The sequence below is a fragment of the Theropithecus gelada genome, chromosome 19 (genome assembly GCF_003255815.1).
Source record: "Theropithecus gelada isolate Dixy chromosome 19, Tgel_1.0, whole genome shotgun sequence".
Classification (NCBI taxonomy): domain Eukaryota; kingdom Metazoa; phylum Chordata; class Mammalia; order Primates; family Cercopithecidae; genus Theropithecus; species Theropithecus gelada.
In genome coordinates, this window is record NC_037687.1 from 3,641,840 (window position 1) to 3,666,231 (window position 24,392).

The window sequence follows — 24,392 nt, forward strand, 5'->3', positions numbered from 1 at the left end:
TTTTTTTTTTTTTTTTTTTAGTAGAGATGGGGTTTCACCATGTTGGCCAGGCTAGTCTTAAACTCACCTGACCTCAAGTGATCTGCCCACCTCGGCCTCCCATAGTGCTGAGATTACAGGCGTGAGCCACTATGCCTGGCCGAGACCCTGTCTTTAAAAAAAAGTTTTGAGTGGCCGAACGTGGTGGTTCACGCCTGTAATCCCAGCACTTTGGGAGGCCGAGGTGGGCAGATCATGAGGTCGGGAGATCGAGACCATCCTGGCTAACACAGTGAAACCCCGTCTCTACTAAAAATATGGAAAAATTAGCCGGGCGTGGTGGTGGGCGCCTGTAGTCCCAGCTACTCGGGAAGCTGAGGCAGGAGAATGGCGTGAACCTGGGAGGCAGAGCTTGCAGTGAGTCAAGATCATGCCATTGCACTCCAGCGTAGGCAACAGAGTGAGACTCCATCTCAAAAAAAAAAAAAAAAAAAGGCCAGGCGCGGTGGCTCAAGCCTGTAATCCCAGCACTTTGGGAGGCCGAGGCGGGTGGATCACGAGGTCAGGAGATCGAGACTATCCTGGCTAACATGGTGAAACCCCGTCTCTACTAAAAATACAAAAAACTAGCCAGGCGTGGTGGCGGGCGCCTGTAGTCTCAGCTACTCGGGAGGCTGAGGCGGGAGAATGGCGTGAACCCGGGAGGCGGAGCTTGTAGTGAGCCGAGATCACGCCACTGCACTCCAGCCTGGGAGCACAGCGAGACTCCGTCTCAAAAAAAAAAAAAAAAAAAAAGTTTTTAGTGTGGCAGAGTCCAGTGAGGGGCTGAGGCCACCTGAGACAGGGGGTTCTGTAAGGGAAGTTTGGCTTCCAGGGGAGGGACTGGGCTGAAATGACTCTCCCTCTCCTCCGCCCAGTGATGAAGGGGGGCAAATCCGGAAAAGGTGCAGTGCCCAGTGAGGCCCTCAAGGACCCCGACGTATGCACAGACCCGGTCCGGCTCACCACATATGCCATGGGCGTCAACATCTACAAGGAAGGGCAGGATGTACCCCTGAAACCGGATGCTGAGTACCCTGAATGGTGAGTGGACCAGGCTGTGTCATCCTGCACTGACTATTCCTTCCTCCGCCCCAGGAGGACCCCTTCTGGGAGAGGCGGATCCCCACTCCAGCCAGCGCCTCACAGTCATACCTACGCATCCTGGCTTCAGGGCAGGGGCTTCAGGGCTCTGCATCTGGGTGGTGTCATCTGTAACGGGGTGATGGGACCCGTCCCTCCCTCCAAGGGCTGTGGGGAATTCAGGAGATTAGAACGCCTGTCAAGTACCTAAAACGATGCTCTTTCTTCTTAAGCAAATACTCAAAAAGTGTTTTTTTTCAGGCTGGGCTCAGTGGCTCACGCCCATAATCCCAGCACTTTGGGAGGCCGAGGTGGTTGGATCACTTGAGGTCAGGAGTTCGAGACCAGCCTGGCCAACATGGTGAAACCCCGTCTCTACTAAAAGTATAAAATTGGCCGGGTGCAGTGGCTCACGCCTGTAATCCCAGCACTCTGGGAGGCCGAGGCGGGTAGATCACCAGGTCAGGAGATCGAGACCATCCTGGCTAACACAGTGAAACCCTGTCTCTACTAAAAAAAGTACAAAAAGTTAGCCGGGAGTGGTGGTGGGCGCCTGTAGTCCCAGCTACTTGGGAGACTGAGGCAGAACGGCGTGAACCTGGGAGGCGGAACTTGCAGTGAGCCCAGATCGCACCACTGCACTCCAGCCTGGGCGACAGAGCGAAAGTCTGTCTCTCTCTATATATAACATATATATTTTATTTATTTTACATATGTAATATATAATATATATATATATAAATTAGCTGGGTGTGGTGGCTCATGCCTGTAGTCCCAGTTACTTGGGAGGCTGAGGCACGAGAATTGCTTGAGCCTGGGAGGCGGACGTTGCAGTGAGCCAAGGTCACACCACTGCACTCCAGCCTGGGTGACAGAGTGAGATTTGGTCTCCAAAAAAAAAAAAAAAGTTTTTTTATTTGAGATGGAGTCTCACTCTGTCACCCAGTCTGGAATGCAGTCACGCGATCTCGGCTCACTGCAAACTCTGCCTCCTGGGTTCAGATGATTCTCCTGCCTCAGCCTTCAGAGTAGCTGGGACTACAGGCATGTGCCCCCATGCCTGGCTAATTTTTTTTGTGTGTTTTTTTTTGTTTTATTTTTTTAGACAGAGTTTTGCTCTTATTGCCCTGGCTGGAGTGCAGTGGCATGATCTCAGCTCACTGCAACCTCTGCCTCCCAGGTTCAGACGATTCTCCTGCCTCAGCCTGCCAAGTAGCTGGGATTACAGGTGCCCGCCACCACACCCAGCTAATTTTTGTATTCTTAGTAGAGACGGGGTTTCCCCATGTTCTCCAGGCTAGTCTCGAACTCCTAACCTCGCGATCCACCCGCCCTGGCCTCCCAAAGTGCTGGGACTACAGGTGTGAGCCACCGCGCCCGGCCTGCAAATACTTACTGACCACTGACTGCCTGCCAGGCCCTTGCTCTAGGCTTCAGGATACAGAAGGGCTCAAAATAGACACAAGTCACCACTGGCAGAACTAGCTGGGGAGGCAGACGGGAAGCAGGAAGTCAGGCAGCTGTGGTGGCGACACTTCCGGGAAGGGGGCAGGAGAATGAGTGACAGAGCAGGGACATTTGGCTGCTCTGGTCTGAGGTTTGGGGGACACAGAAGCCAAGACGTGAGTGGGTGGAAGGGGTTTTTCAGGCAATGGACACAGCCTGTGTAAAGGCCCCGGGGCAGGACCGCACCTAGTGTGCTGGAGGAACAGCCGGGAGGCGTGTGTGGCTGGAGCAGAGTGAGGAGGGCGAGAGAGCGAGGAGGCGAGGACAGGGCCTGTGGGCTGCGGGAAGGGCTCTGCTGCGGCCCCAAGCTGATCTGCAGCCTGGGGAGGGTCAGGAAGTCTGAGCAAGTGGGGACAGGTGGCCTGGTGTGGACAGTGCTGGGAGGCAGGAGAGGGCTTGGCATGTGCCAGCCTCAGATGTTGTGCCATTGGGGTGCAGTTGGCTGCATTGCTGCACGGCCAGGGACCCTCCCAGCCCAGGATCCGGGAAGGACCACCCCGAGATCATGCAGCCAACCAGTGGGCTTGGGACCCGGCCCTGTCGCCGCCTCTGCCCGAGGTGCCCAGGACACCAGGTGGCCCAGGGGGTCGCCGTGTAGCTCTGATTCCTGCCTGCGCCCTCGTCAGGCTGTTCGAGATGAACTTGGGCCCCCCAAAGACCCTGGAGGAGCTGGATCCTGAGACCCGGGAGTACTGGCGGCTGCTGCGGAAACAGAACATCTGGCGCCACAACCGGCTGAGCAAGAACAAGAAGTTGTAGCGTGGTGGGCCCGGCCTTCCCGCCCCCTGCCCCGAGGGCTTGCCGCATAGCGTGGTGGGTCCGGCCTCCCCGATCCCGGCCCCGAGGGCTTGCCGCGAAGCGTAGCGTGGTGGGCCCGGCCTCCCCGCCTCCCGCCCCCCCCCCCAGGGCTTGCCGCGAAGCGTAGCGTGGTGGGTCCGGCCTCCCCGCCCCCTGCCCCGAGGGCTTGCCGCGTAGCGTGGTGGGCCCGGCCGCCCCCACGCCCACACTGAAGACTTGCCAGTTTCCCAGAGGACGCCGACTTTTGTGAGACAAGAGGCCTGGGTTTCCATGTGACCCCACAGTGGGGCTGGACTAGGGCCCTGGAGGGCAATAAAGACCTTTCTGGGTAGACCCTGGTGCCCCTTGGTATTGTCTGGCGTCGGTCTGGCGGGAAGTGGGCCCTTCAGACCCCAGGGATCCCGGCCTCCACGCCAGCCACTGGCGGGCCGTCTGCAGGTCCCCTGTGCCTCTGGACCCTTGGTGGGCTTCTCTTGCCAACTCCTGGAGTTCCTGACACCGCCCACGAGGCCCGAGCCCCAAATCTCAAGCTGCTGGGTGAGGGGGTTGTCCTAGCTAAGCCGCTCTTGGTTGCAAGGGACTCAAACCTAACTCAAGCCATCAGAGTCAGAAAAGAGGCTTTATGAACTTCAAGAACAGAGATGTGGGGGCGGGGGGGGGGGGGGGGGGGGGGGGTAGCGGTGTGGCTGCAGGTGTGGCTGGATCCAGGTGCTTCCATATTCAGACCCAGGGCCCTCTCCATCTCAGGGTCCTTGGATCCCCCAGGGGCTCGCACTCATGGGCAGGGTAGCCCCAGGGCTCCTGGCTGATGTCCTCACCAGCACAGCAAGTAGAATCAGAGGGAAGGGACTGCCCCTTCCTTCCTGCCACAGTCACAGCGTGGTCCTCGATGGCCTATCCCTGGAGCCCAGGGGCTTGGGCCTTCCTTCTCCACCCCCAAGTCCTCTGTCCACTCCACTGGAGCCCAGGTCTCAACCTCCGCTCCCAGTCCACCCTCTGGAGTCTGCTTTCAGAACCCTGACCCTGACCCACAGCCCGAGTGAGGACTGGCCTCCCTGCAGTCCCAACTCCTGCCCTGCCTGGCTGTGATGAGGAGCAATGGGGCGGGATCCTGAGGGCTGGAGCGCACCAGATTGGAGGAGGCGGGGGGGCGGGGGGACACCTAGTTAGGGAGTGATGGGGCCTCTTGGGGTAGATCACCTCATGGACCCCACATCCTGCAGAACCCCCAAGGGTCATGCCCTCATCCCCACCCTTGCCACAGTAGCCCCACCCATTCCTAGGTGGGTACCCTAGGGGCTTTGGGCTGGGCTCACCCACCCTCTGGCTTCCTCTGTCCACAAGCTGGATGGGCGGGGTGAGGACCCGAGGCTAATTCTTCCCGTCCCAGGGAAACCCTAACCTTCATCCTCTTAGGGAACTCTGGAGTGGAGCGGATTACCACGCACCTGCTGTCCCCGGTGGCCTCCCTGGGCAGGCGGGGGTGTGAGCACGCCTTCTCTTGCACTCACAGCAGGTGGTGCCAGCCCTGTTCCCACCCTCCTGTTATTCCCCAAGGTTCTCAGGGCAAAAATCAAAGTTATAACAGCCACTGCCCTGCCTGGCCTCCCCATCACCTCCCTCCTCCCCCTCCTCACTCTACTCCAGCCACACAGGCCTCCTTGCTATTCTGCCAATGCACCAGGCGCGGCCCTGCCCCAGGGCCTTTGCACGGCCTATGCCTCTGCCCAGCCCCCTCCTCCCCTAGACCACCTCCCTCCCGCCCCGGTCTCCACCTTCACACCAGCCTCCCCTCCTCCAGAACTCCCTGTTACAATTGCAGCCCCTGCCACACTCCCCATCTGCCTTTCCTGGTTGTTTTCCCCCTATCGCTTATCACTGAAGTCTTATGCTTTAGGTTTGTTTTTTATTTATTTGTTTTGAGTCGGGGTCTGGCTCTGTTGCACAGGCTGGAATGCAGTGGTGTGATCACAGCTCAGCCTCGACCTTCTGGGCTCAAGCAATCCTCCTGCCTCAGCTTCTCGGGTCCCTGGGATGACAAGTGTGCACCACTACACCTGGCACGTTTTAAAAATGTTTGTGGAGACTGAGTCTTGCTATGTCACCCAGACTGGTCTCAAGCAATCCTCCCACCTCAGCGTCCCAAAGCACTGGGATTACAGGCATGAGCCACCGCACCTGGCCTGGTTTAGGTTAAAAAGAAAAAAAAATCTTTCTTGTGCTTACTGCCATGTCCCCAGTGCCTGGTGCACAGTGACATTGGCTGGGCGTTGGGCCACAGGACTGGTGTGCGAGGTGCTGCCTGGAGATGGGGTGCCCCGGTGATCTGGGAGTGATCTGGGGAGCCCGGGCTGGAGATAAGGAGGGTAGCTACTGCAGCTCCTGCCCTGGTGCCGCACTTCTGTCTCGGGGTGGCCCTGGCCAAGACTGTCCCATCCCATGGCTCAGGGCCCCTCCTGCTGCACTGGGCCAGCCATGCTTGCCAGTCACAGCGGGTTCTCAGCCCCGCGACAGCCTCCTTGCTCAGAGCTCTTGGGCAATGCAACTGGGTTGGACAGAGCAGACGCCGGCTGTGCCTCTGCAGGGCTGGAGGACATGCACGGGGCCTGGGGTCTGTGGGGACGCGAGGAACAGGGGCTGATGACGACACAGCCAGCACCAGCCCGCCTCCACACGAGGCCCCACCCTCCCTCCAGAACCTGCTGCCGTGCCTCGGATGGGGGGGCCGGTGATGGGTCTGAAAGGCAGCTTCACCCACTCCTAGCCGTGCGACCTTGGGGACCTGGCTTCCTGCCTGAGCCCCAGTTTCCCTCTCTGTAGAATGGGCTGACGGCTGTGCCCGAGGTCCAGGGCGCAACGGAGAGGGGAGCGCTCACGTGGTGGGTGCACCGTGAAAGGAGACCAGGCTCGCGGGAGCTGCCGTGATTGTCATTTCGGGGGGACCGGGAGCCTGGAGAGCAGGCAGCTCTGCTGATGGGGAGTGGGAGCGGCAGAGAGATGTACACTCATCTTACAGAGTCAGCGGCCCCGCCACTCACAGCCTCACAGCCCGGGAACCTCAGAGGCCCCCACACCCCATTAACAGACGGGAGACTGAGGCCCCAGGAGGGGAGGAGGGCCCCCGTCCCTGGCCTAGGAATACTTGGGTCACCTCCTGCCTGACACTAGGGCCGGTCCGCTGCCAGCAGGACGGGTGGTGATCGGGTAGGGGACAGGATGGGGGCGGGGGACCCAGCAGCCTGTCTCTGGTCCCGCTCCCCAGTGGTGGTGGCCTGGCCTGACCACGGTTGCTCCGTGACCTCAGCCTAGGCCAAGGCGTGGTGGCTGTCACCAGGGCACGTCTCCAGCTCTCAGGCTGAACCGAGGAGGGGGCCCAGGAGGGCAGCAGGCTCAGGCTGGCGGCCAAGCCCTGTCCAGAGCCTGTGCGTGTTCCTTGGCCAGCAGCCGCAGGGACGCCTCCTCCAGGGCGAAGCCGTCTGCGAAGGTGGGAGCAAAGGCATGAGGCCCAAAGGACGCTTGCAGCCCCGGGCCCGGGCCCAGGAGGCGGGGGAGGCCTGGCACGGCCGGCGGTCCAGGGCCCAACCAGGGCTCCAGGGGCAGCGACATGGCCGGGGGGCGGGCGAAGGGCAGCGCCGGGGCCTCGGGAAGTCTCGGGGCTGCCACGGCACCCGAGCCTGACTCCAGCCGCTCCTGGCGGCGCCACTTGGCCCGGCGGTTCTGGAACCACACCTGGAGGGTGTGAGAGGGAACGGGGGGATGCTGTGAGCTCAGCTGCTCCCCGCCACTCCTTGGAGGTCCTCTGCACACCCCAGCCCTGGGGATTCCGCCTCCCGACTGACCCAACTCACACCTGCTGCTTTGCTGTTTCGTCCCAAGAAGATGAGGATCTCCGAAGCGTTCCCTAAGCCCAGGCTCCCCTCCAACTCCTCACTCCCCTCCTTGGTCTCCCTTGGCCCTTATCATTCAAGGCCTCCAAAGGCATCGTTACCGGCACCATTCTCTGCCTCCTCCTTCACCCACTTCACACCTGGCTCAAGGGAAACGCCTCCAACTGAACCCCTCCACGCCTTTGCACACACTGTTCAGGATGCCTAGGAAAATGCCCCTTTTCCTTCCCAGCTGGCACACTCCTACTCAAATGTCTTTGTTTTGTTTTGTTTTGTTTTGAGACGGGGTCTTGCTCTGTCGCCCAGGCTGGAGTGCAGTGGCGGGATCGCAGCTCACTGCAAGCTCCGCCTCCCGGGTTCCCGCCATTCTCCTGCCTCAGCCTCCCGAGTAGCTGTGACTACAGGCATCCACCACCTCGCCCGGCTAGTTTTTTTGTTTTTTTTTAGTAGAGACGGGGTTTCACCGTGTTAGCCAGGATGCTCTCGATCTCCTGACCTCGTGATCCGCCCGTCTCAGCCTCCCAAAGTGCTGGGATTACAGGCTTGAGCCACCGCGCCCGGCCCCAAATGTCAAAACCTCAGCTCCCACACCCCCTCCTCCAGGAAGCCTTCCTAGCTTCTCTTCTGCTCATGCGCCGGGAGGGTCAGGATCTTGCTTCGCCTCCCTCCACAGGCTGTGAAAGGTGTGTGTTTTGGGGGGGTGCCCTCACCTGCACGCGCACCTCAGGTAGGTGCACCTTGGCCGCCAGCTCCTCACGGCTGTAGACATCCGGGTAGTGGGAGGCCTCGAACGCCCGCTCCAGCTGGTGCAGCTGGTAGGTGGTGAAGGTGGTGCGGTTCCTCCGGTGCTTCTTCTTGGGGGCCTCCTCGCCCGGCCCCAGACTCCCACCCTCGGCCGCCGGCCCCTCGCCCGGGCTCAGGAACATGGCTCCCACCTGGCGAGACGGCAGCGGGACAGATGGCGGGGAGACGGCCGGGGGGGCTACCTGCAGGGACAGGGCAGGGGAGCCCCAGGCTTGCCTCCCGGCTCCGGGGAGATCTGTTCCCTCCACTGGGGCCGGCATGCGCTCTGCATCCCCGGGCTGTCCTCCTGGGGCTTGTGGGGGTCTCCTGCTGGGCCTCTGTCTGTTCTTCCTTCTCTGTGTGTCACTGTCCCTGTTTTCTCTTCCCCTCTCTGTGGCTGTCACGGCCTGTGTGTGTGGCGGGGGGGGGGTCAAGGATGCCCCCCCCAAGGAAGGCAGGATCCCTTCTCACACCCTAAGCCCTCCACCCTGGGGGGGATCTCTGCCCCCACCACCTCCCACGCAGGCCCACCAGTGCCCACCCCGCACTCACCGCCCACGGCAGCCCCTCTGTCAATCTCCACAGGGCACCTGCCCCAGCGGGCCCGGCGCCGCGTCTGCCGTGGCCTGGCCCTGCCAGACCTGAGCCGGGTCAGGGTTGGGTGGGGGAGGATTAGCTCAAGGTGATTAATTGAGGCGGCACCTCCCACTCGGTCCCCGGGCTGTCCTGAGCCAGGAGGGAGGGCAGGGTGGGCGGAGGGCTGCAGCTCCAGGTGGAGGCTGGGGGGATAGTCTGCCGGGCTCCACCGCCCCTCGCCATAAGATGCCACGGGGCTCTTCCTCCCTGGGCCTCAGTTTCCCTGGCTGTAAAACTGCCACACTAGGACCTACCCTGGGGGGATTTCAGCTTCTCAGAGCATCGCACAGAAATTGGCATACAGGGGGCACTTGATGAATGCCCATTATTAATACTTTTATCTGCTGGGGGCAGAAAAAGGTGTCTTAGGACTCACAGAGGTCAGAGGGGGTTGGGGAAGCTGAGGTCCCAGAGGTGAAGGCACTGCAGTTGGCTCTTCTGGACACAAGGGGCAGAGGCCCTTTTAACTGGGTCTTGAGGTATGAATAGGAGTTCACCATTCACAGACGGGCGCAGTGGCTCACACCTGTAACCCCAAGACTTTGGGGAGGCTGAGGCGGGTGGACCACCTGAGGTCAAGAGCCAAGATCGCACCACTGCAATCCAGCCTGGGCTGGAGTGAAACTCCGTCTCAAAAAGAAAAAGAAGTTCACCATTCATTCGTTCAATAAGCACTTATTGAGCACTTACTGTGTGCCAGGTACTGCTCACAGCAGTAGTGACCAAAACACAGAAGACACGGGGCTGACTTTCTAGCAGGGCAAACAGACAACCAGCGACTGTGTTAAAATGCAGAGCGTGGCCAGTGGCCACGAGCCTGGGGAGAAAACCCACGGGAAGGGGCCTGTGGGGACAAGGTGGGTTCCTATTTTATTTTGTTTTGTTTGTTTGTTTTTTATTTTTTGAGACAGAGTCTCGCTCTGTCACCCAGGCTGGAGTGCAGCAGCGTGATCTCAGATCTCAGCTCACTGCAACCTCCGCCTCCCGGGTTCAAGCGATTCTCCTGCCTCAGCCTCTTGAGTACCTGGGATTACAGGCACCCACCACCACGCCCAGCTAATTTTTGTATTTTTTAGTGCGGACAGGGTTTCACCATGTTGGCCAGGCTGGTCTCGAACTCCCGACCTCGTGATCTGCCCGCCTTGACCTCCCAAAGTGCTGGGATTACAGATGTGAGCCACCGCACCTGGCCTATTTTTGTTTTTTTGAGACTGGGTCTCCCTCTATTGCTCAGGCTGGAGTGCAGTGGCGCAATCTTGGCTCACTGCAACCTCTACCTCCCAGGTTCAAGCGATTCTTTTGCCTCAGCCTCCCGAGTAGCTGGGATTGCAGGCACCTGCCACCACGCCCAGGTCATTTTTTTTTTGAGACAGACTCTTGCTCTGTTGCCCAGGCTGGAGTGCAGTGGCACGATCTCGGCTCACTGCAAGCTCCACCTCCCGGGTTCACGCCATTCTCCTGCCTCAGCCTCTCGAGTAGCTGGGACTACAGGCGCCCGCCACCACGCCCGGCTAATTTTTTGTATTTTTAGTAGACACGGGGTTTCACCGTGTTAGCCAGGATGGTCTCAATCTCCTGACCTCGTGATCCGCCTGCCTCGGCCTCCCAAAGTGCTGGGATTACAGGTGTGAGCCACCGTGCCCGGCTAATTTTTGTACTTTTACTAAAGATGGAGTTTCACCATGTTGGCCAGGCTGGTCTTGAACTCCCAACTCCAGGTGATCCACCTGCCTCGGCCTCCCATAGTGCTGGGGTTCCAGGCATGAGCCACCATGCCCGGCCAGGTTGCTATGTTACGGAAGGTGGTGAGAATGGAAGATGGAGTGCAAAGCCGCAAGTTCTGGACACATGCGGTGTGAAGGATGGGGTGCTGGGGAGCCATGGGAGGTTGTGGAGCAGGGACACACTGGCATTTTATACAAACATCAATGATGAGCAGCTGAGAAACCAAGGGCAGGTGCCCGGCAGGCGAGGCTAAAGGGCCTGGTCAGGCCAAGGGCTGGGGGATGGGGAGGACAGAAGGGAGGGGGTAGCGATTCCACAGGAAGGAAGTTGGAGAGGGGCAGGGTGTGGGCATGGAGGTGCAAGGGCGATGTCCAGGCGCATTCTGGACTGTGAGGTGGGACTGTTTCAGAGGCGGAGGCCTGAGAGGTGGAGTGGGCTCCAGGAAAGCTCCAGAGACCAGTGTCCCCCAAGTCCAAGGAGCCAGGGGGCTCAGGCAGGGGAGCGCCCTGGACACGGAAAGGAGAGGGTACTCCAGGGGCAGTGGGAAGGGGAGATGAGGGGAGGCTTGATTTAGTGACACGGAGGACATGGGGGAGGTGACTGCGGTGGAGTGAGGGGACACTCAGGCCTGCGGATGGGTGAAGGGGCGGGTGCAAAGTGAAGTAGAGAGAGATCCTTCCGGAATGTTGGCATGTTGGCTTTGAAGGGAGAGAGACACACAAAGAGAGACAGAGGAAGGCGTGACACACACACATACGAGAAACCGGGTGCCCAGGCCCCAGAGGAGTCTGGGTCAGAACCCAGGGGGCAGGTGGCTTCGACTCTGGATCCGGGTGTAGCTCCCCAATGCCAGGGGCCAAGTTCAGGTGGGCAAGGTGCGGAGGGACACAGGGGTTCAAGCCCGGGCCAGAGGGACAGCTGCAGCTTCTGAGGCTCCAGGTGCCTCCCCCGGCCTCAGCTGCCCATTGGCAAGGTGGGCCCACCAGGCTCTGCGTCCAGGGCAGAGCCAGGCCTGTTGCCCATTGAGGCACAGGGCTGCGGGGTGGGGAGAGAGAATTGCCCTGATTGCTTCATCACTTTAGAGCGCTAACGAGCTGCTTCAGATCTCAGACCCCAATTAACTAATTGGCCAGTGTGGGTTAAGAGGCCGCAGGAAGGATCGTGGCGTGAGGCGCGGGGAGGGGGCTTTGGGCGACTTAGCCGGACAGGCAAAAGCTGCAGACGCTGTGTCAGCTTAGAGGGCCGGATTAGGAGTGTGGGCCGGGCGGGCAGGGCCCAGGGGACAGGTGGCCCCCCGCGGCGGATTAGGCAGGGGCTGGTCCCCTCCAGCCTTCACCTTTCAATTATCCCCCAGACAGAACCACTAACCTGCCTCCGGTGCTGGTGAGGAAAATGAGGCCCGAGGGTGTGCAGGGCTTTAATGGGGCTGCATAGGAGGTCGGCATGACCTTGGGACATTTCCGTGTCTCAGCTTGGCCAGGATGGGAGGGTGGCCCGGGAGTCCTGGAGTGGGGGCGGTGCCCAGCCTGGCCAGAGACTCCTCTCTGTGTATCCTCAAGGCTGGCTCCATGGGAGACTCAACTGAGAGCAGGTGTTGGACCGTCCCAGCAATAATGGGGCACCAGCTATATGCCTGCCTTCTAGGTGCCCCTCCCTTCACTGCTGTGGGCCTTGGGGCCCTCCTGCCCCTCTAGGAAAAGGTGCCCGTTGACTGGAGGAGGCTGCTGAGGCCTAGAGAGGGAAAAAGTTTTCCCAGTAGGGGCTGCCTCGCCCCTGTTTGCCCGGGACTTTCCCGGTTTTAGCTCTAAAGTCGCATACCCTGGAACAGCCCTCAGCCCTGAGCAAACCAGGGCTGTCACCCCAGGGCCAGCGTCACACAGCTGGGGGGCGAGTCAGGATTGAACCTGCATGTGCAAAGTGGATCCAGACCTACTGTGCCAGAGTGGGCAGGAGGGCCAGTGTTTCCCTGCCATTCTGTCCCCCAGAGTCACGGGTCAGCCTGCTAGGTCCCTGGACATTTGGACTGCCTCTGTCCAAGGACAGTGTCATCTGAGAGCTGTCACTGCAGCAGCTGCGGTGATACTCAGTACCCAGAGGGCCAGCACAGTAGGCCGGAGACAGAGGCCGGGGCGCCCGTGCCGCACAGCTCCCAGGCCAGCTTCTCGGACAACTTGTGGAAGGGTGCCCAGCAGGTGGGCTCTGCCTCCCAGCTGCTGCTCTGAGGACGTGCACGGGGCCTGGACAGCCCTTGGGGGGCTCCATGCGGTACCCCTTCTCCATGGCCTCTGACACCTCCTTCAGCCTGGCTTTGTTAAGTGAAGAGGAGGGGTGGATGGATGTGTGAACGGATGGTGGGTGGGTAGGTGGATGAAGGGATGGATGAATGGGTGGGTGGATCAATGGAACAGTGGATGGAGAGATGGATGAATAGAGTGGATGGGTGGGTAGATGAATGGATGGGTAGACGGATGGACATGGGAATGGGTGGGGGATGGATGCGTGGGGAGATGGATAAGTGGATGGATGTATGCATGGATGGGTGAATGGGTGGGGACAGGAGGATGGGTGGGTGGATGGATGAATGGAAGGATGGATGGGTGTGTGGATGGATGATGGGTAGATAAATGGGTGGACAGATACGTGAGTGGATGGTAGGTGGATGGGTGAATGGATGGGTGGACAGGTGGATGGATGGTGGATATGTGGGTGGATGGATGATTGGTAGATGAGTAGATGGTGAGTGGACGGATGGATGGGTGGATGGATGCATGGGTGGATGGATGAGTGGATAGTAGGTGGATGGATGGATGGATGGATGGGTGAGTGGACAGGTAGATGTGTGGGTCGATGGACACGGGTGGATGGATGAATAGGTGGGTGGATGGATGATTGGTGGATGAGTAGATGGTGAGTGGACGGATGGATGGGTGGATGGATGGATGAATAGGTAGATGAGTGGATGGATGAATGGATAGTAGGTAGATGGATGGGTGGACGGGTGAGTGAACAGGTAGATGTATGGGTGGGTGGACACATGGGTGGATGGATGAATAGGTGGGTGGATGGTGGATGATTGGGTGGATGGATGAGTGGATGCTGGGTGGATGGATGGATGGATGCGTGGATGGGTGGATGGTAGATGTATGATTGGTCGGTGGATGGGTAGGTGGATGGGTGGATACATGGGTGGATGGATAAATAGGTAGGTGCACAGGTGGATGGGTGGGTGTATGGATGGATGGATGGATGGGTGGACGGACAAGTGGATGGGTGGGTGGATGGATGCATGGATGGATGATAGGTATGTGGGTGGATGGATGATTGGTGGGTGGATGGATGGATGGGTGTATGGTTGGGTAGATGGGTGGGTGGATGGATGGGTGGGTGGATGCGTGGGTGGGTGGATGGACACATGGATGAATGAATAGGGTGGGTGCATGGGTGGATGGTGGGTGGATGGATGATGTGTGGGGGGATGGATAGGTGGGTGGATGAATGGATGGGTGACTGGGTGGGTGGATGTATGGATGAGTAGATGGTGGGTGGATGGATGGATGAGTGGATGGTGGGTGGTGGGTGGATGGATGAGTGGATGGTGATTGAGTGGATGGATGGATGAGTGGATGGTGGGTGAGTGGATGGATGGATGAGTAGATACTGGGTGGATGGGTGGGTGATGGGTGAGATTTTCATGATTGGTTCAGACCATGATGAAAGAAGCAGAAGTGAGGGACGTGCAGAAGTGGGAGAGGCTGGAGCGGGAAGAGAGGGGAACGAAACCTGGGCTGTGGACCCAGACAGGCCCAGATTCAAATCCAGGCTCTACCATATCTTCTTGTGGCAACCCAGCGTGAGCGACCTGCCCTCTCTGGGCTTCAGTGTCCGCGTCTGTGAAATGGGTGTAATCTTGGTCCTCACCTCCAGCGGCATTTTGGGGATTTGACCTGAAAGTGCTCAACATGGTGGCTGCCCATGAATGGGGGAGGCAGGAGGAGGAGGGTGGCCTCCCCAGGCCATCCCTAAACAGGGCTGCTGCCACACACGCAGACCTTCCTTGGGCTGCCATCATGGGGGCTCCCATAGGGATGTAGAGGGCTGGGGCCTGAGAAAGGGATGTGGTGGGAGGGGAGACTTGGATCTTGAGGGCTGCTGGCAGCCTCCCGAGATCCCATGGGTTGGGACGGGGTCCCCACCACTGAATACAGCATCCCCTGGGGGACTGCAGTGGGGAACCCATGGGTAATGGCAAGTGAGTCTCCTGCCCAGAATTCCCCGGGGAACGATGTCCCCACAGTGGCCAGCGGGCAGGTTCCAGCTGGGTGGATCCTCCATGGACAAAGATGCGGAGGCCCCGTGTGCAGGCACATGGCTGCAGGAGGCAGGGGCTTGGGGCCGGTGGGTGCCCAACACAAGGCCAAGGATCAGTGGGGTCCCAATTAATTGATCCCATCATGTGGGCTGCAGTGGGTTCCACAGAGGAGGGAGGTGACTGCTGGGGCCAGGGCACACAGGGCATCCGGGTGGGGGGGTGGACCTCTACGGGAGGACCCAGGATGCCTGGCGCCTGGGGGTGTCCGAGAGCAGATCGCCAAAAGCGGCCTCTGGGAAAGAGGGCATGGGGACACAGAGAGAGACACAGGCGCCTACAGTCCTTGGAATCCGTCTTTATCGGGGCGATCATCCTTCGCCTTCGCAGGTCTGGGGTGTTCACGGTCCGCCCAGAGCCCCTTACGCGGGCCAGCCCCTGCCGTGGGCACCAGGACGATGCCTTGCCGACCTGGACCCTCCTTGGGCCTGGCCGGTGTCCCCACGTCGCACTGCCCACTCTCTTGGTCCTCTGGGGCCAAGGGCCCCACCGGGTGGGGTCAGGGCTCCTGGCTTCGGGGCGAGGTGGAGCCGTCGGTATCCTGCCCTGAGACGGAGGCCGGGGCGCCAGCGCTGCGCAGCTCCCGGGCCAGCTTCTCAGCCAGCTTGCGGAAGGGTGGCCGGCGGGCGGGCTCTGCCTCCCAGCAGCTGCTCATGAGGACGTGCACGGGGCCTGGACAGCCCTCGGGGGGCTCCATGCGATACCCCTTCTCCACGGCTTCCGACACCTCCTTCAGTGACTGTGGACAGCAGGTGTGGGCAGGGGTCAGGGCCACAGCCTCTGGACCTGCCCGGAACCCAGTGCCTCCCTGGGGCCCCCGCTCACCATTTTAGGGTACGGAGCCCGTCCATATGAGAAGACCTCCCAGAGCAGCACCCCAAAACTCCAGACATCCGACTTGCTGGTGAACTTCTGTGGGGCCCGAGACAGGGGTGAGGAGGGACCCCTCAGGGTTTCTGCTTCAGCCTCTGCTTCCTCCAGGAAGCCCTCCTGGGTTGACCTTCACTCTCCGGTCTCCTAATTGATTCCTCCCCCAACGCCGCCCACAATCGAGTCTAGCTCAGCCTTCATGCATGAAGGAAGCCTGGTCATTCTTCACCTCAGTCCTGAGCCTATGCCTTTTTCAGAGCTGGAGAAACTGAGGCCCAGAGGGAAGCTACAAGGAACAATTACGGGCCAAGAGCTTCCTGGAGAGGCAGAGCCATTGCCCTCGGAGTTTCCGAGAGGCCAAGTGACATAGCCAGGGTCATACAGCAGAGCTGGGGGGACCCCAAAGCCCCAGGGGTGTGTGAAGGAGGCTCACCCCGTGTTTGAGAGCCTCGGGCGCCGTCCACTTGACGGGCAGGCGGCTCGAGTCCAGCCCTTTCCGCTCTGCTTTGGCCAGGCCAAAGTCGCTGACCTTGGCCACCAGGTCCTCGGAGACCAGGATGTTGCGGGCGGCCAGGTCACGGTGCACCAGCTTCTTGCTCTCCAGGTACTCCATTCCCTCGGCCACGTGCCTGGGGGGAGCAGGGGGCAGTGGGGGCTCAGGTGCCAGGACGCCTGCATTCACGGCTCAGAAAGCTCTGGGTGCCTGGGCCACAAGCTCAGAAAGCCTCCCTGCCCCGTGCCTCAGTTTCCCCTTGATGGATCTTGGAATCTGCCCCCCGACGACCCCCACGCCCCAGCACCCTGAGAGCCCCACTTACAGGGAAAACTGCAGGAGCTGAGCGGTGTTCACGAGGGCTCGGCCCCGGGTCCGCAGAAAGTTCACCAGGTTGCCCTGTTGGGGGTGGGAGACGGCCGTGGGGGATGTTAGGGCTGCTTTGCCATGTGGGACCCCCTCCCCGCCTGGGCCCCGCCCGGGCCCCGCCCCACCTTGCTCACGTGCTCCATGACAATGTACAGCCCCTGGTGCAGGATCACGCCCAGGAGACGCACCAGGTTCTTGTGTTGCATCTTCCTGGGGGCGGTGGGGTGGGCGTGAGGGCGGGGCTGGGACCCCCCATCCCAGGGTCCCCAGCCCCCACCCCGGGACTCACGTCATGACAGCCGTCTCATCCAGGAAGGCCTGGGCCGTCACGTCACACTTGATATTCTTCACGGCCACCTTTTGCCCCAGGTACTCACCCTGCAGGACAGCTTGGGGGTGGGGGCGGGGAACGGGGTGAGATCGGGACCCCCAACAAACAGCGACAGAGAGACAGACAGGCCCGCTCACACCGGTGCCCATGTAACACTCACACAGCTGCGGGTCCCCAGACCTTGAAACGCAGCCCCCACGCTCCCCATCCCTCCCGCCCTCACAAGCTCCAGACCCAAGATCAAAGAGAACCGTCTGGTCCTGGCGCGGTGGCTCACGCCTGTAATCCCAGCACTCTGGGAGGCTGAGGCAGGCAGATCACCTGAGGTCAGGAGTTCAAGACCAGGCTGACTAACATGGAGAAACCCCGTCTCTACTAAAAATACAAAACTAGCCGGATGTGGTGGCACATGCCTGTAGTCCCAGCTACTCGGGAGGCTGAGGCAGGAGAATCGCTTGAACCCTGGAGGTGGAGGTTGCAGTGAGCCAAGATTGCGCCATTGCACTACAGCCCGGGCAACAGAGCGAAATTCCATCTCAAGAAAAACCACAAAAAACCAAAAAAAAAACAAAAAACAAAAACAAAAACAAAGAGAGAACCATCTAAGCCAGGGGTCTGTGAACCTCCACCCCCCAGGGGCCAAATCTACGCTGTCAATTCTTTTTGCAAGACCTTTGAGCTCAAAATGTTTTTTGCATTTTTATTTTTAAAATATTGATACAGTGTCTCACTCTCTCACCCAGGTGAAGTGCAGTGGCGTGATCACAGCTCAGTGTAGGTTCAAATTCCTGGGCTCAAGGGATCCTCCCATCCCAGCCTCCTGAATAGCTGGGACTACAGGCATGCTCCACTGTGCCTGGTTATTTTTTTTTTGTACAGATGGGGGTCTTGCTATGTTGCCCAGGCTGGACTTGAACTCCTGAGCTCAAGGGATCCTTCTGCCTCAACCTCCCAAAGTGCTGGGATTTCAGGCATGAGACACCGCGCCTGGCTGGTTTTTTTTTGTTTGTTTGTTTGTTTTTGTTTTTGAGATGGAGTCTCGCTATGTCGCCCAGGCTGGAGTGCAGTGGCGCTATCTCGGCTCACTGCAAGCTCCGCCTCCCGGGTTCACGCCATTCTCCTGCCTCAGCCTCCCGAGTATCTGGGACTACAGGCACCCACCACCACGCCCAGCTAATTTTTTTGTATTTTTTTTAGTAGAGACGGGGTTTCACTGTGTTAGCCAAGATGGTCTTGATTTCCTGACCTTGTGATCCACCTGCCTCGGCCTCCCAAAGTGCTGGGATTACAGGCGTGAGCCACGGCGCCCGTCTGGTTTTTGCATTTTTAAATGGTTGTAAAAACAAATCAAAAGATGAGTACTGTTTCAGGACATGTGAGCATTATACAAAATTCAAATTTCTGGGCCATAGTTTTCATGGCCACGCCCATATGTTTACAAATTGTCTGTGGTTGCTTTCACTCCACAAGGGCAGGATTCAGCAGCTGTGAAAGCAGCTCCCTGACACACGAAGCAAAAAATATTATTACAGAGAGTCTGCTGACCCCCGATCTAAACCCCAGAGCCTTCCAGAATAATAATTTCAGGGAATGGTGTTCCAAACATTCCAAACAGAGGGCCTGACCATACAAGACCCTGACAGTGTGAAGTCACTAACATTGACTGCTTGAGTTCATTGACCCCTCATGACAGCTGCCATTACCCCGTGTTCCAGAGGGGGAAACTGAGGCTCAGAGGATTTGCGTGTCTTCAGTTGCACAACTAGTAGGTCGTTAAGTATGGGTTTGAATTCAGCTCTGTGACTGCAAAGCCTCAATATGCACCTCCCACCTTCCTTCAGCACCCCCAACCCGGTCCGCCACTCACCTCCAAATTCTCCCTCTCCGATCTGCGCTCCCAATGTCAAATGCTGCAGGTTCAGTAACCAGCCCGCTGTGGAGTGAAGACCCAGTCAGAGGGGTAATGGGCCCCCCAAGCCCTCCCACTGGGGGTTCTACTTGGTGAGAGACTAGGTGAAGTCTCTCACAGTGCTGCAGCTGTGGATACACATTTGAATGGCTGCTGGACCTGGCAATGCCCCTAGGACGTATCAGAGACACCCCACTCCTGGTACCAATTACTGTTGTTGCAACAGACGTATCTCAGGTTGACCTGAGCAAAAACGGGCTTACAGGAGGGATAGTGGTGTGAAAGGTCAAAGCTGGGGGCCTGCCTGGCTGAGACCCTCAGATTCCACATTTGCCTTCCAGGAACTCCCTGTCAGGCTCAGGGGGCAGTGCCAGGAAACACTTCAGGTCTCAGAGAGAAGAGCTGCCCTTTTCTCTTTGGCTCTCTTGTCCCTCCAAATACCTGCTGGGCTCTTCCCTACACAGTTCTTTACCTCTGACCACTCAGAAACACACACAGAGCAAAAAAAAACAAAAAAACAAGAAAACACAACATGGAGACCCATAAAGGTTCCAGAATATTCCAGGGCTCTGGCCTCCCTGACCCTTCTCCCAAGCACTCCTGTGTTGTCCCCTCCACTGTCCTCTGGTTGGTTCTGCAGGCGTTCTCTTCTCCCTCCAGAAAGTTACCCCTCCAAATGCCATGGTCTTAAGGGATCATTGGTCAGGGTGATGCTAGTGTCCACCTGGGTGCCATCCCTGATGGATACAGATTTCCCTAGGAGAGACGTACTTTCAAGACATGGGGTGGGAAGAGGCATTTGCTTTTGACCTTAAACACTGAGGATTTCACTACTCAGGGGCTGGAAAAGCATTTCAGGTGAAGGGAACAGAATATACAATGGCTCAGAGGCATGAAGGAAACGATGATCACAGTTGACCTGGGAGGGGGTGGATGCGTGGAGGAAGGGCTTTGCAGATGAGGCTGGAAAGGTGGCTCAGGCCATGCGGGCAGGTTCTGGAAGGTAGTGGAGCTGCCGGGCCTCTCTCCCTGGAGGCACGATTTCATGACAGAAAGATAACCTTGAGGCCGCACTCAAGGCCTGGGCTGGAAGGGGGACTCGCCCTCTGGGAAGGAGGCAATCTGATGGGAGGGCCTGAGGCTGGACTGTGGGGAGGGGAGGGGAGCAGATTCACCAGGTGTTGGTAACCTGGCCAAGGAGGGAATGCTGGAGGGTGGGGTGGGTGGAGGTTCAGGGCCAGGTTTCTGGCTCAGATGGTGGATGATGGCGAAAAAAGGACTGATCTGTGTCTGTGGGTACCCCCAAGGCAGCCCACGTCTTCTATCCCATAGTTGGGCATACAGACACGCTTGGGTGATCTGGCCTCAGAGGTGCGGAGGCCCCAGGGCCCTTCCTCCCGCGCTGGGCTAACGCGGTCAGGGAAGGGGGTCTGTCCTCCTGAGCGTCCCCTACCCCTGGCCAGCTCCTCCTCGGCAGACTTGGTCCCGTGTTTCCGCTTTGGTCTCACCAGCTTGGTGCAGATAGCGCCCTTGTCTTTGCTGTAATGCTGCAGGATGTGGGGACAGCCATGAGCCCAGCCCCAGGGCGGGGAACCCCGGCATCCTGTCCCCTTCCTGGGTGGCCTCTGGGCAGGGTGGGTGGGACCGGGGAGGAGGAGAAAGGCTGGTTTCCATAGGAACGGGAAAGGAGGCAAGCTAAAAGGAGGGGGAGTACTCTGGATTGGTATCAACTTGGGGGGGTCCTGGGGGTCCCCAGAGGAGTCACCCTAGTCCCTGGAGGTAGAACCAGACTGACTCAGGCCACCTGTAGGATGGGCGGTCCATAGGGATCAGCCCCCTGCCCATTTCTGCATTAAGGAGAATCCTACTGTGAGGTCCTCCTGTCTGCCTATCTGAGATGGGATGGGGGCCTGGGGGGCCCCAGGGACTACCCCCTTCATCTCCACATTGGGGAAGCACAGAGCTCAGGGGGGTCCCGGGCGATCAGCACAGAGGTAGGGATGGTGTCTGCCCAGCTGCTGGGGAAGGGCTAGAAGTCAGGCGACCGGCCCCTCCATCTCTACATAGGGGAGTCTCCAGGGCAGCAGGGACGGGGTGGGGCCTCTGGATGGCAGCACCTCCACCATGTCCATGAGGTTGCAGAAGAACACGGCCTCATCGATGGTGAGGTGGCCGTCGCGGTGCAGCACGCGGTAGTGGATGACGTCACGGCCAAAGCTCACGCACAGGACGTAGTCGCCAGGATGGCGCGCGGACTCCCGCACCAGGAACAGCCCGTCCTCAGGTGGCTGCAGCTGCTGGACAGCCTCCTGGCCCGAGATCTTCCCGTGGAACCACCTGGGGCCACAAAAGGGGTGGGTTGGACCAGGCTGTGGGGGGCGGTCACCTACTGCCCCCCACTCCAGGCCCCTGTCCCGCCCACTCACGGCATGAGGCTGAGCTTGGGGTCTGTGGAGAGGGCCTCCCGCTCCCGCAGCGCCCCAGCTGCCAGCAGCCCCTCCTGCCCGCTGGTGTGGTGCTTGACGCGGTACCAGCTCTTGTTCTGCCAGGGAGGAAGCACAGGGTTGATGTGGGGGGTGTGGGGGTGGTCCTGGTGGAGCCCCCAGCCCCAAGCACCCACACCCTGGCCGCCTCTCACCTCGCAGGCCTCCAGGATGGTGACCACGTCGCCCTTGCGGAAGGCCAGCTCCCCTGGCTTGGGGCGGGTGTGCTCGCATTTGGTGATGCACTGGGTACCCGGGGCCCAGCGCCTCTGCAGAGGGGGCCAGGAGAGGGGCGATGGGAGGACATCACGGAGATGTGGGGAGCAGAGGCATGGGAGGGGAAAGAGGACAGGAGGGAGAAAGGCATGGAGATTGGAGAAGAGCAGAGAGGCAGAGAAAACAGATGCAGACATCGGGGAAGGAGAGAAACGGGGTGAACAGCGCTCAAAGAGAGAAATCATAGAGTCACAAAGAGAGGACAGGGACAGAAGTTCAGGAAGCCAAGATGACTGAGAAAGGCCAGGCAGAGCCCAGCAGAAGCGGGTAGAGGGAAGAGAGTACAGCCCTCCAGGAAGGGGGCTGAGGGTGTGGCTGGAGTTGAAGAAGGACCCAGGGGATAGAGGAACCGGGATAGAGGAACCAGGCTAGACACACTCACCGTTGGCATCCTGGCTGAGACAGGCGGGGGGTGCCAGGCTCGGAGGAAGCGGGGGCTCACCTGGGGAGGGGGCAGAGTCCAGGTGGGAGCTGGGCTGAGACCCAGGGTCCAGTTCCCACCACTTCCAGCCCAGGCCAGGTGGGGGCAATGGCCAGGCAGGGGCAATGGCCAGGCAGGCAGAGAGAGCCCCCGAGAGGCATCCTGGGTGGACCCAGAGCTGGCTCCCCAAGCCCCTTTGGGGAAGTGATCTTTACCCGGGGAAGTTCTTTAGCAGAATCACAGCCATGAAATGCCCGCCAGGAAAGCAGGGAGCCTCGCCCCGCCATCGCCCCCAGAGGGAAACTGAGGCAGGGGAGAGGAGCACTGAGCAAGTGGCCACAGTCGGGGACGCTGGGAATGGCCTGCCACAGTCCGGGCGGCTGGCACGGGAGGTAGGGAGCTGGGTGCCACTGGACCGAGCCTGGTTCTTCCTCTTTTCTGGTAAGTAGGCAGGGGCAGGGTGGGGAAATAGGGATGAGTCAAGGTCATTCCCAAGATTATCTGACTGTGGGGTGGAACTGGGGGCAGGGGTGGGTCCAGTAGCCCTGCTGGGCTCCTCCGGCCACCCGCTGAGCCTCTCTGATCCCCCCAAACCCAGGACAGACACACAAAGTCGCTCACTGCTGCAGGGATGGGGGACCCTCCCTGCCTCCCTGCCTCCCCCATCTCCAGGACCGCTGGTGGCTGGGAAGTGGGCGGTGCTGGGGGGTGAGTCTCAGCCCCTCCAATATGCGCCTCCCCTGAAATCCTCCAGTCCCACGTGTACTCACACGCATACGGATGCATGTACACGCACAGAAACACACGGGGCTCGGACACAGGTGCGCGCAGACAAGCAAATGACCACGTCCACCTGGAAACAGGTGTGCGCACACGTCCCCGCGCGTCCGCGCGCATAAGCGCTCCACACCTGGGAACGTGCGCACCTGTCCCCCGCCCCCGGCACACACAGCCGCCCCACACTGGAACACCTGGGCGCCAGCACTGGGCCACTCGGGCACGCAGGGCGCCACGCAGGGCCGCGCACACGCTTCTCGGCCACACGCGCCCATACTCCACGTGGACGCGCGGGTACACACGCCCGGGGCTCGTAGCCGCGCACACTCGCACCCAGGAAATCCCCGCCGCCACCACGCCGGGTCCCATCTTCTCTGAGCACCCTCCGCCCCAGCCGCGCAACCGCCGCGCGCCTGGGTCGCGCACACTCGCGCGCACACCGGCCCTTCCTGCGCACGTCCCGGACCCACCCCCGCCCAGAGCCCTCGGGGTTTCCCCCACCCCGGCCTCGGGGTCTCTCCACCTCTCCCCGCCGAGGTGCTCACCTGCTTAGGGGGCGCCCCCGGGCCGCGCCCCGCGCCCGCCCCCAGGAGGGCCTCCGCGAGCCGGCTGCGCACACCGAGGCGGTCCCGGCTGCACAACTTGGAGCGAGTTGCTCCGTTTCCTCATTTTGGGGGCGAAGGAGGGTCGGGGAGTGGGGGGAAGCGGGAGGCGCCGCGGCCTGGGAGGCCCCCGCGGGTCCTAGCGCCGGCCGCACTGCGGTCTGCTCCGCGCGCCGCCGCCGCCGCCGGCCCCTCCCCGCCCCGCCCCCGCGGCCCCCGGCGCCTCCCGCGCTCCCCGGGCGGGGTCCCGGGGCGCGCGCGGGCGCCACGCCTGGCCTTGACCCGGCCCTGTCGGGCGTGCACCCCCACACACCCTGGGAAGCGGGGTTCTTGGAGCGTGGTATGGGCGCCGCCAGCGCGCGTGGCGGGGGTCGGGGGTGAGGGAGAGTGAGCTGCCCGTCCGGGGAGGTAAGCAAGGCGCCGAGCCCGGACACCCAGAGGATCCTTCGTACTCTGCAATTCCAACTCCCTCAGTGCCGCCCATTTTAGCACCCACCGTCTCAGAGGGCTATTGGTGGTTGACAAAAAGCCTTGAAAAATGTCACTCACTATCAATATCCTTATCATAATCATCAACATTAAGGGAAAATTGGGGTAACAGAATCATCGGGAACTGTAATCATCCGGATGCAAATTTCTTAGAGCTGCCCTCCTCAGAGAGTAAAAGGGGGGCCTGGGAGTTGGGGGGACCTGGCTCTGCCCAGAGGTAGGCGCTACCGCTTTTCCAGCAGGGATTTCCTCCCCCATAGGGAGGGTGGGGGCCCCACCCACTTTCACCTCACAGAACAGTTTGATCTCACTTGGTCTTGGTGGACAGGACCCTGGCCCCTAGCAATGGCTTTGTGGTTGGGGTGACCAAACCGCCCAATCCGCTTTCACCCAATGCAGGCCTTTATTTTTATTTTTTTATTATTTTTTTATTTATTTTTATTTTTTTTGAGATGGAGTCTTGCTCTGTCGCCCAGGCTGGAGTGCTGTGGCCGGATCTCAGCTCACTGCAAGCTCCGCCTCCCGGGTTCCCGCCATTCTCCTGCCTCAGCCTCCCGAGTAGCTGGGACT

General features: G+C 60.0%; 3 protein-coding genes across 7 annotated transcripts in view; 1 reads left to right on the forward strand and 2 right to left on the reverse strand.

Moving 5' to 3' along the window:
• The window catches only part of MRPL54 (mitochondrial ribosomal protein L54), a 5,917-nt gene extending 2,181 nt beyond the window's left edge, over nt 1-3,736 (forward strand). Inside the window, exons 2-3 of the mRNA XM_025368219.1 lie at nt 897-1,062; nt 3,234-3,736. Of these exons, the coding sequence (XP_025224004.1) occupies nt 897-1,062; nt 3,234-3,366 (299 nt within the window). The 3' untranslated portion in view covers nt 3,367-3,736. The remainder of the gene's footprint in view (nt 1-896; nt 1,063-3,233) is intronic.
• A 1,561-nt stretch (nt 3,737-5,297) lies between these two features.
• RAX2 (retina and anterior neural fold homeobox 2) lies at nt 5,298-8,682 on the reverse strand. 2 transcript variants are annotated; one of them, XM_025368381.1, is made up of 3 exons: nt 8,628-8,682; nt 8,003-8,482; nt 5,298-7,134 (listed from the first exon to the last, which is right to left on the reverse strand). In XM_025368381.1, the coding sequence occupies exons 2-3, from the start codon at nt 8,354-8,356 to the stop codon at nt 6,796-6,798; spliced, it is 693 nt and encodes a 230-aa protein (XP_025224166.1). In that variant the 5' UTR covers nt 8,357-8,482; nt 8,628-8,682; the 3' UTR covers nt 5,298-6,795. The 2 variants fall into 2 exon arrangements, with proteins under 2 accessions (XP_025224166.1, XP_025224167.1); XM_025368382.1 differs by having other exon boundaries at nt 8,003-8,227; nt 8,628-8,680.
• Nucleotides 8,683-15,083: 6,401 nt separating this feature from the next.
• The window catches only part of MATK (megakaryocyte-associated tyrosine kinase), a 25,958-nt gene continuing 16,649 nt past the window's right edge, over nt 15,084-24,392 (reverse strand). Inside the window, exons 1-14 of one of the 4 annotated variants that reach the window (XM_025367345.1) lie at nt 23,277-23,519; nt 22,170-22,392; nt 21,916-21,975; nt 21,413-21,526; nt 21,201-21,316; nt 20,892-21,111; nt 20,228-20,321; nt 18,733-18,798; nt 16,824-16,923; nt 16,660-16,744; nt 16,491-16,564; nt 16,106-16,301; nt 15,628-15,714; nt 15,084-15,541 (exon numbers count right to left, since the gene is read on the reverse strand). In XM_025367345.1, coding sequence (XP_025223130.1) covers nt 15,302-15,541; nt 15,628-15,714; nt 16,106-16,301; nt 16,491-16,564; nt 16,660-16,744; nt 16,824-16,923; nt 18,733-18,798; nt 20,228-20,321; nt 20,892-21,111; nt 21,201-21,316; nt 21,413-21,526; nt 21,916-21,975; nt 22,170-22,241 — 1,524 coding nt within the window. In that variant the 5' untranslated portion in view covers nt 22,242-22,392; nt 23,277-23,519 and the 3' untranslated portion in view covers nt 15,084-15,301. Of the gene's footprint in view, nt 15,542-15,627; nt 15,715-16,105; nt 16,302-16,490; nt 16,565-16,659; nt 16,745-16,823; nt 16,924-18,732; nt 18,799-20,227; nt 20,322-20,891; nt 21,112-21,200; nt 21,317-21,412; nt 21,527-21,915; nt 21,976-22,169; nt 22,393-23,276; nt 23,532-24,392 lie in introns of those variants that run through there. The other 3 variants (XM_025367346.1, XM_025367348.1, XM_025367344.1) reach the window with 3 other exon arrangements.

What these genes read in the sequence shown, in the direction of transcription:
- RAX2 (XM_025368381.1), bottom strand. Translation starts at nt 8,356, where the DNA reads ATGCCGGCCCCAGTGGAGGGAACAGATCTCCCCGGAGCCGGGAGGCAA. An exon ending in TACCTGAGGTGCGCGTGCAG is followed by an intron (nt 7,135 to 8,002) that starts GTGAGGGCACCC and finishes CACACCCTCCAG; the next exon opens with GTGTGGTTCCAGAACCGCCG.